The sequence below is a fragment of the Aphis gossypii genome, unplaced genomic scaffold, assembly GCF_020184175.1.
Source record: "Aphis gossypii isolate Hap1 unplaced genomic scaffold, ASM2018417v2 Contig00103, whole genome shotgun sequence".
Taxonomy (NCBI): domain Eukaryota; kingdom Metazoa; phylum Arthropoda; class Insecta; order Hemiptera; family Aphididae; genus Aphis; species Aphis gossypii.
This window is the reverse complement of record NW_026083016.1, coordinates 34386-44926: the sequence shown is the minus strand read 5'-3', so window position 1 is coordinate 44926 and position 10541 is coordinate 34386. Positions and strand designations below refer to the sequence as shown.

The 10541-nt window shown below is 28.1% G+C and overlaps 2 protein-coding genes across 2 annotated transcripts; both read right to left on the bottom strand.

The window, feature by feature from the left end:
- Positions 1–7047: 7047 nt before the first annotated feature.
- Positions 7048–8084, bottom strand: LOC126553228 (52 kDa repressor of the inhibitor of the protein kinase-like). The gene is made up of 2 exons (XM_050208383.1): positions 7638–8084; positions 7048–7572 (listed from the first exon to the last, which is right to left on the bottom strand). The coding sequence occupies exons 1-2, from the start codon at positions 7780–7782 to the stop codon at positions 7232–7234; spliced, it is 486 nt and encodes a 161-aa protein (XP_050064340.1). The 5' UTR covers positions 7783–8084; the 3' UTR covers positions 7048–7231.
- On the bottom strand, positions 7870–8712 carry LOC126553231 (52 kDa repressor of the inhibitor of the protein kinase-like). Its single transcript, XM_050208385.1, has one exon. It carries the CDS (start codon positions 8710–8712, stop codon positions 7870–7872), a length of 843 nt encoding a protein of 280 aa, XP_050064342.1.
- Between the last annotated feature and the right edge of the window lie 1829 nt (positions 8713–10541).

Below are 10541 nucleotides of genomic sequence, written 5' to 3'. Positions count from 1 at the left end.
TTTGGTGCTTATGATGCCCTGCGAGATAAATTTCTAATCGAGATGATGACAATATGAATAATTTAATAAAACTAATAACTATCTATTTAAAACTACTATAATATTTATAATGAAGTAAAAAGCAAATATTGACGTACTCAATGGTGCTCGGTTAAGACGAAACTATTACAGATAGCATTAAATGATATCTATTTTATTAACGCGATTACATTGCTGATATAAAAAAAGGTAATACAAAAATAAATTTAATAGAGTATATCATTTTTATTTCAATTATCATGTTACAATTAAAATAAAATTATCGCTAGAATATTTGTTAACTTAAACATATTTCTTTTCACGGTAATAAAACTATTGGTATAATTTTTTTAATATTATAAAATTTACTAGAAAAACTAGTTATTTATATATGTTTTCTCAATTAAATCAAAATGAGTTAGCCTAAGGCAAAATTGTATTGTAACGTGATCAGGGATGACCAGTTAAATATATGATATTCAGGGAAGAAGTTAGTTTCTTATGAATATAAGTTAACCGTAGCTGGAGAGCATAAATGGTACCTACTTAAGATACAAATAAATGTGGATTGATCCAAATACTTATAAATATACCAAGTTTATTCTTACCTACTAAAAACGTTTACGAGCTGTTGGGCAGTCTCGTAGTTCGTGTTTGCCTGTCTCTGGCATATTCATATTTATCCGTAGCTTTACTATAGTTAAATAAGAGACAACACAGGAGGGGCTTAATGTATATTTAGCATAATATATTTTATATGTTTTGGTTTAAGATACATATTTATATATAAATGTATGTATTCTATATAATATACAATATGTGTAAGTACATAATATGTACCTACAGTTGCATATTATTATGTTTATAAATAATTATGTAACAATCGTTCCAGTATGGTTACACATAATTTAGAAAAAATAAATTGGGTCAATTTTAGTAATATATGATTTTTGTGTATCTTTAATACTTAAAGAGATAATTGCAAAAAAAAATATTGAGTGTAAGAAAAATTTATAAGAAAACTTTTTTTACTAAATATAAATTGTATAAAAAAGTTTCTAGTGACTTTTTAGGAGAAACCAAAACTTGCGCAATAATATTTTAAAAACTAAAAAAAATTTACGTTTTCTCTAAACTTAAAACTTAATTATGTTATATAAAGCTCAAACTGTGCAGATCTTATTTTTAGATCCATAGGAAGTTTCCCGGTCGGCACTACTCGAATATTAAGACTTTAAAAATAACGGGGACTCTAATGTCCATAAAATTTAAATCTTGTATCTCATAAAAATATTTCTGAATTATCAAAACAATAATAGGTAATTCACTTATGAGATGGTTCATTTTTATGTTTCTGTCTTGTTTTTTTGTAACACAAATTAAAACGTTCTTATTTGATGTTAAATATGTTACAAAAAACATACTTTCTACGTATCAAAATCATTTTTAATACGTTTTTATAAAATGTTACAGAATTGTTTTCTTTGGTTCATAATACATAAAGGAAAGGTTTAAACTATACATTTTTGTTCATTCAATTTAGAAAGTATATAGGTAATCAATAATAATATATTTTTATATAATACAACTTATACACTAATTATAATAGAACATAATGTTATACTTTATAAATTTGCTTCATGAAAAAATTGATATTACTATTTTCATGGATATTATTTATTAAAAACAAAGCAATTTTTTTTTTAATTGTTAACACTTCATTTAATATATTATAATACAAATTTGAAATAAAAAAATAAAAATACATTAAAAATATTAAAAATGTATGTTATATAAGATTAGGTAGATATAATGAAAAAAGAGAATTTACATAAAAAAAACCGGTGCAATTGAATTGGCTCCCCAATACAGGTAGTCAATATTTTACCCTTAATAAGTACCTTTGAATGGCTGGTACCGAATTGGTTCCCGAGCTCCAACCCCACATGCCGAATTGGTTCCCGTTTGAAAAAGGTATTTTATTAATTTGAGCCGAATTGGTTCTCGAGCTCCAACCCCACATGCCGAATTGGTTCCCGCTTGAAAAAAGTATTTTATTAATAAAATTTGAAACGAATTGATTTCCGTTTAATTACACACATTTTCCTTCTCAATTTTACAGGCTTAGGACTGTCAACTTAAAAGTAGGCTTGGTTAAAAATGTGCGTTAATGTGTGTTATAAAAAAAATGATATAATATATACAATTTTAAATCGTTGATTTGGAAGTCAATTATAGTAAAAATAAAAATAATAAAATATAAATAAATAGGTACAATTATTTAAAAGCGTTGATTTGCAAATTTGAAGCAAACTTTCTTTAAATATTCAATTCTCGTAATTTTCTCATTAATATAATCTGCCATACAATTTTCCAAGTACTTGTTGTTTTTTTGTTGTTTGCTAGTTAGTTTTCTAGTATTATTACTTCGAAATTTTATGTAATTTAATGTTTGAATGCTATTTAAAGTTTCCATAAAATAAAATATATTAGGATGAGCACTTGTAAATTCTTTATTCAGCTTTGAATGGAACGATTCGCAACAATTTGTAGTCCTATCGATATTTTTGTCAAATCTAGCCCAAATTTTCGGCGGAAAGATACTGTCTGACATTATATATGTATCATGGACGTAGTCAAAGAACTGATCCAATTTTGGGCAGTAAGGTTTTATGGCCATCAAATCATTATAAAAACAGTCTTCGACGTCTTCGGGTGATAATAAGGGCAGTCCAAAAAATAGTTTCAGAAGTTGCCCCATTTCTGAAGTATTATCTTTAAATTCATTGGAGAGACCCAACTGTTGAATTTTTCTCCACCATGACTGACATAAATGGAATCTGCAACCTCTAACTGTAATTGCTGTAGCTGTGAAGTAATGGCACTATGGATAGCTGTTTCAAAATCAACGAAAACCGTGCCAACTGATAGATAATTTGAGACCTTATTTAATGCAAGTCTGTAAGTTTCCGTAGTCTTGTTAGGGAGTAGGCTGAATACGACAGGAACATAGCTATTTTGTACCTTGATAAAAATAGAAAATAATTGGTAAAATTGCTTAGGACAGCTTTTGAATGTTCCATCGACAAATAATGTAGTGGCTTTCTTGAGCTGTTCCAAGTTCTGCGTGCACGTAAATGTAATTATATTGTTGACACAATCGTTGTCATAAATAAAGTTTTCTCCGAGATTAGTTATTAACGAATATTCACTGACACTTTTATGCAGTTCTTCAAGATTAGAAGGTAACTTGGGGATTGTTCTTAATTTAGCAGCATTCAAATTTTTACGGATTCTGTTAATATCATTTTGAAGTAGTGAGTCACTATGACTGTTTGTAGCTATCTCCTTGCGTATAATTTTAGATGGTCGCTCTGTAATAAGTTCGTCACATTTTCTTTTTAGTGAATTTGTCAATTGTTGTCGCACAAGTGTACCATTGCCTTCTCTCTCGTGGTTATGTGTTAATACTTCTTCACATAAACAATCTCCGTTCAACTTAACGTATGCTTTACATTTTCGTTTTGTACATATCCACCTCTGTATGTTATCTGCTAGGTTTTTTTGGAATCCAAACTTGTAATTGTCAATAACCAACAACTTAGTTCCCTTTTCACTAAACATAAACTCCATAATTACGAAAAATTAAAATTTAAAAATAAAATATGAAATATAATTTACAAATTTACACGATGTGTTCGAGACTTATACGATTCGGAACTGTACGGTGCTCACTGTTCACTAACATTATTGTCATTTGCACATAGGATAATATAGAAGATATACCATACAGCGATAAAAGTATATATTATATCTCAATCGTTATCTTAATTGATCGGGGTATCACCGATAATTTGCTAAACTGCCAATGTATAAATATTAAAGATATTGCCATCTTATTGTATATTATACTATAGAGTATAGACTATAGAATATTGTCATGAAAGCACATTTATATTTTGTACCAATTATAAAAATTAAAAATTACCTGTACGCAAACGGGAACCAATTCGGCTCAAATTAATAAAATACCTTTTTCAAACGGGAACCAATTCGGCCAAATGGGAACCAATTCGGTTACTCCCCTTTGAATTGGCTCCCAAAAATTTACTATTGAATTGGCTCCTTATCGTTTTTTTTCAAAAATGTATTGGTTACCAAAATGTTAATAATTTAAAGTACGTAATTCATGGTTTGTACAATTTACATCGTTACAAAAAATTAAATAAAAAAAAAAAACAGACGATATTTTACTTAATTGCGTCATTATAAAATGTATGTATATTATAAAAATTCAAAATTCAATTAAAAATTAAAAATAAACAGACAATATTATACTAAAGTGTGTCATTATAAAATTTATGTATATTATAAAAATTCAAAATTCAATTAAAAATTAAAAATAAACAGACAATATTATACTAAAGTGTGTCATTATAAAATTTATGTATATTATAAAAATTCAAAATTCAATTAAAAATTAAAAATAAACAGACAATATTATACTAAAGTGTGTCATTATAAAATTTATGTATAAAAATTAATAATAATAAAAATAATAAAAAATAATAAAAATATTATATTACTAGACTATTTTTCGGGGTCTATACTTATTGGCCATTATTTTTATGTATTGAAACCTCGAACTTACACCAGTATCATATTTACTAATTTCATTTTCTAAAAATTTTATTTTCTCTCTAATTTCTTTCCTGTATGGTTTTGTTGTATTTGAACTTCTTATAATAATTCTTGTATCAGATTGAATACTTAATAATATATTTAGGAAGTTGAATATATTTGGATGTGGAGAATAAAATTGTGAATTAAATTTAGAATGAAACGATTCGCAAGAGTTGGTTGTTCGGTGAATACTATTGCTTTTTTCTGCCCAAATTTCTGGTGGAAATGTTGAATCATTCGCAATATAATTTTCTACTAAATAGTCATTGAATTTTGTGAGTTTTTCATTCATAGGTAGTATTTCAGCTAATTCATCAGAAAAGCAATCCCCAACTGACTGTGGATCTAGGAATGGCAATCCAAATATATACGTTAAATATTGTCCTATTTCTGTATTTTGTACGTATTCCGATGAAAGACCAAACTTTTGAATTGCTCTGTACCAAGATTGTCCAAGATGAAATCGACAACCACGAACTTTAGTCAATGGCCAAACATCATTTATTGCATTATGAATAGCTATTTCAAAATCCACATAAATGCTTTCTAAATTAAACACATTATTGTAAGTTAAACAATAATTATCAATAATTCGAAAAATTTCAACATATGATTCTTGTTTTTTGTCTTTCAGTAAAGTGAAAACTAAAGGTACATAATGATTGTTTTTTAATACATGAATTGTGAAAAATTGGTAAAAAAATTGTGCACAGTACGAAAATGTTCCATCAACGTAAAATGTAGTTGATTGACTTAGAAATTTTAAATTTTCATCCGTACTAAATAATAAAATCCCTTTTTCCGCATTATTAACTTGTAAAAATGTATTACCTTCATACGTTTTTACGTCCATGTCTTTCAAAATATCATGCACCTCTTGACTACTACGAGGCAAATTTGGTCGTAAAGATGCTCGAGCTTGAAATATATTGTGTTTTATATATGTCACATCTTTAGTTGTAATTGCATTCGTATTATTCTCCCTTAAATATGAATGTAATAATTTCGAAGGGCGTTCACACATATTTTCAATGGCCTTACGTTTCAAGTTATTGCTTATTATTTGACGTTCAATTTTATTTTCTTCGTCCGCATCGTGGTTATGTTCTAAATTGCATGATGTCCACACGATATCGTGATTTTCCAATATTTTTAAATTGGCAGTACATCCTCTTTTAGTACATTTATACCGATGTTGGCCATTTTGGAGGAGTTTATGAAAACTAAACTTGAATTTATTAACTATAAAAATTAATTTTCCTTTTTCACTTAACATTTTCTCAGCAGAATTCATTTTTACACACTCGCGTGAACACAGCGTATCTACTATTAAAGTTTAATATACCTATTGCTGTCGTGGTCATCAAATATTAACAATAAAATAAAAGTAGTCAATGATAATCGATTATTATAGTAGATTACGACGATTAAGACGATAAGATTAAATTCAATAAACTTGTAGTATAAATAGTATAGGTATATCCAGCGGTAGATTATATTATTTGAGTGCAAACTAACAGGCTATATTAGGTTGACGTCGTAAAAGTAAACGCCTATAATATGAGAACCCCTGGTTAAAAAATAATATTTAACAATTTAAGGAGCCAATTCAAATATACATTTTTCAGGAGCCAATTCAAGGATCGAATTTATATTTACCCAAATTTGGGAGCCAATTCAATGGTAGCCAAAAAAACCAATTTTTGAAGTCCTAAAACAAACAAGATAATTTTAAAATAATAATAAATTATAATATATTTTAGATAGTTTTATTTATTATTATGCCTTATGAGTGTAGAATACAAATAGAAAATGAAATAGTGAAACTTATAATTATTACTACAGTACTACCTATGTTCCATGGCATAGTTCAGTAGTTCTCAAACAGAGTAATATGGACCCATCTTAGGGGTGACACGAAAAATCAACGAGAAAAGGAAAAGAAATTTAAAATAATTACATTTTTGAGAAAAAATCATATTATTATATTCATATTAAGAGGACGCTACACCGAAAGTGAAACGTAAACAACGGCCGATAGAACGCGCTGTTAAGTGTTTTCGCGATCTGCAAGCGCGCGGCGTTTAAGCCTCGCCCACTACTCGTAGCGGCTGGCAGACGACCGAACTCATTCGGGAGCAACATTTATTATGGTCTGATAATTCGTATGCGGCGGGTCGCGTATAATATAATATATATATGTATATTATATAAAATTCATACACGTAAATTGTGACGTATTTTTAGTATCAACATGGACATGCGCTATTTATATTTATTGCATTAATAAGTACTTACTTCATAATAAATATAATATATAATCAGTGGCGGATCTAGGATTTTTTTTTGGGGGGGGGCCCATTATTTTTTTTTACATTAGTACATATTTTTATAAAAACACTTGTATTAGTATAATAGTATTTTAAAATGTATAATTATGTATAATGTATTATATAAGTGTATGCACATAAAAAAGTATTAAAATTAAAAATATTTGTATATAAAAAAAAATATAATTAAAAGTAGTGTTTTATAGACAAAATTGTAAACGTCTCGAATGTTGTTTGGCAAACAAATCTATTACTTCTTCTGGTTTTATATCAATTTGATAATGAATATTTAATAATGATAACCCATTCAAACGATTTTCTTCCATTGTAGTTCTCAAATACGATTTGATTCTTTTTAAGGTAGAAAAAGATCTCTCACTTGTTGATGTTGTTACAGGTAATACAGCAAGAATAAGTAATAGTTGTCGTATGTTTGGGAAATATCCACCTTCAGTCTCTTTAAATGCTTCCATAGCCGTGATGATTTTTGATTTTTTTTCTGTTTGTTTAGCCCAATGTAACTGCCACATCATGATTTCAGCTACAAAAATGCAATATAAATTATTTCGTTAACATAGTTATAGGTATATATATTTATTATTTTACCTTTTAATTCGTTAAGTGTTCCTGGTAAATCTGATTCATAGAAAGATGCACCTTTTAAAATTTCCTCTTCAGAATGAGCATTTAAGTAATTTGGTATAAGTTGTTGTATTTTAAACACTATATTATTTTGATTGTCCAATAACATAGTTTGAATAGACGTTATAAAATTATCTAAAACTGTGAAATAAACTGTAACTTTAAAATATTCTTCAGTACTTGAAGTAGTGAAATTTTATCGGTGAGCTTGTCTTTTACATATCCGTGGAATTTTAACATCAATATTTAACACACCTGCTTTAGACACAGCTCGATTAAAAATAGCAGTGAATTTTGTATCTTCTCTGTTATTTTTAAAAGCAACCAACACAATATTTATCATTTCAATACACTTTGTTAAATCTAAATCTGGATTTTGTAGCTGACGTGATATTGGCAAAGTTATTGATAGTATTTCGACCGCTACTTCCAAAGACAAAATAAATTCAAAATTTAATACTGATTGAAGAAGTCCGTTGCATTTTGAAAGTATATTTCCATCTGCATTACCTATTATATCTTCCAAAAATATTACAATAGGCAAAAGCATATCCGAAAATCTAAGAATCGCTTCATGAGATTCAACCCATCGCGTTTCGCATAGTTTTATTAAAATAACAGATTTTGATGTCGGTAAATGTTCAGCGATTACTTTTTTAAACAAATCAACTCTTTTCGGGGAATCACGTACAAAATTGCATACTTCTTTAATGGTCGAAAATAATTTTTTTATGGGTAGTACATTGCAAGCTTTTAATAATGTTAAATTTAACCGATGTGATGCACAATGTGTATAAGACGCTTTTGGTTGTAAATTAAGAATTCTAGCTTGTACACCTTTATATTTCCCTGACATATTAGCACCTCCATCGTATCCTTGGCCACGTAAAAATTCTAAACTTAAACCTAATTCCTTCAGTTTTTGAATAATTATATTAGCCAAGTTTTCGCCAGTACATTCAAATACAGGTACAAAACAAATAAAATTTTCTTTAATTGTACATGTTGTTGTATCTACATATCTAACAGATAAACTCATTTGTTCAATATGCGCCAAATCTGAAGTTTCGTCTCATAAAATTGAATAAAAAACACTGTCCTTCACCTCTTTTATAAGTTTATCTGTTATGATTGAGCCACATATATTTATCAATTCATTTTGAACAGTTTTACTGACGAATGTCGCGTTTTTTGACGCCGATTCAAAATGTTTACGAAGATTTTCATCACCAGCGTCTATTCTAAATAATAACAATTGTTTAAATATTCCAATATTTTGATTATTAATTGCTTGAGTTTCATGAAAAATTGCCGTATCGTCGATAGGAATCAATTTTTTTAAATTAACATCATCACGGTGTCCTCGCAAAGGAATATTATAACGGCCACAAAAAATAATAGTTTTAATTATGGGAATCAATTTTTTTTTATTTTCTTCGACTGTTTTATTTAACTGGTCATCAAGTTGAACTTCAACTGTTTGTTGTTTACTTTCGAAACATTTAATAAATTCAAATGATCGTAAAATTGCAGTTTTATGATATTCTCTTTCAGAATGCTTTTTTAAATCATATAAAGCATCTTTGTACTTAATTAAAGGAGTTTCTTTCAAGATTCCAAGCCTTTGTCCCCCAATTCCACCCACCTTTGGTCCAAAAAGTACACACACTTTGCAAAAAGCTCCCTTACTTAAATGACTATAAGCTAACCAATTGTATTTATCTATCCATTCAATACGAAAACTTCTACTATGACCATTTTTATCTTTTGTTACTGGAAAAACATACTTTTTATTAGGAGTCCACGTTTTACATAAATAATTATAAAGTTGACTTATCTCTTTTCGTATTTTAACATTAGAATCCTCTTCAACTGCAAATCCTATATCATATTCTTTAGTATCATTTATTTCCGACAAATTAGTGTAAACAGCTGGTTCTTCTTGTGAAGCAGTTTCATTCAAAATATTTTCATTTGTAAGTGTACTATTGTCATCAACTTTTTTTTTCTTAAAGAAAGAAGTAAATATTTCACTTTGACGTTTTTGTGACATGATATAACGAACTACGAAGACAAGACGATACTCATACGTGTAAATACGACAAAAGTAAACTAAACCAAATCATACAATATATTAACCTAGCTATTACTAATAATTGTTCATTTCAGATAAGATATTTGACACTTTCTGCAAGTTATGTCGTTTTACGTCAATCTAATAGGCGATCAGATAAGACGTTACATTATAGCAGCTATATCTCTTATCTTATAGTATAGCTACAGCCTATTTAGTTTCAACTTTTAAGGATGACTTATAAATATAACCGGAATTTTTCGTGAATTGTGATTATAAGTTTCATGTCATAGTTATATTCTTAAACATCTTAGGGACCATGGGGGGGGCCCAGGCCCCTCTGGCCCCCTCCTTAAATCCGCCACTGTATATAATACAGTAAATAATACCTAATTTAAGTATAATAATATTAATATCATAAAATATTTAATATTTTAATACCTAAACTTATATTAGGTACCTTAATATTAGTTTTCTATTAATGTATTGTACATAACTTACGTTCTAATCTTGTATGTGGACCTGCTACCACTTATACTTTTTAGTTTTTATAGAATTATTTATAATATTCTACCTTTCTACTAGTATTTACTTGTATACCTACCAATTATTATAACTACAATTTACGAATTTCAAAGATACGATTCACGCGCGCAAAAATTTCCAAATTACATGCGATTTCTTAAAGGGGTCTGTACGAATTGCATGTTGTGTATCGACAATAGTTTATTTATTATACACTTATTACATTTTAATTTAAACTTTTTTTTTCAAGTTTCAACGATTAGTAGTTT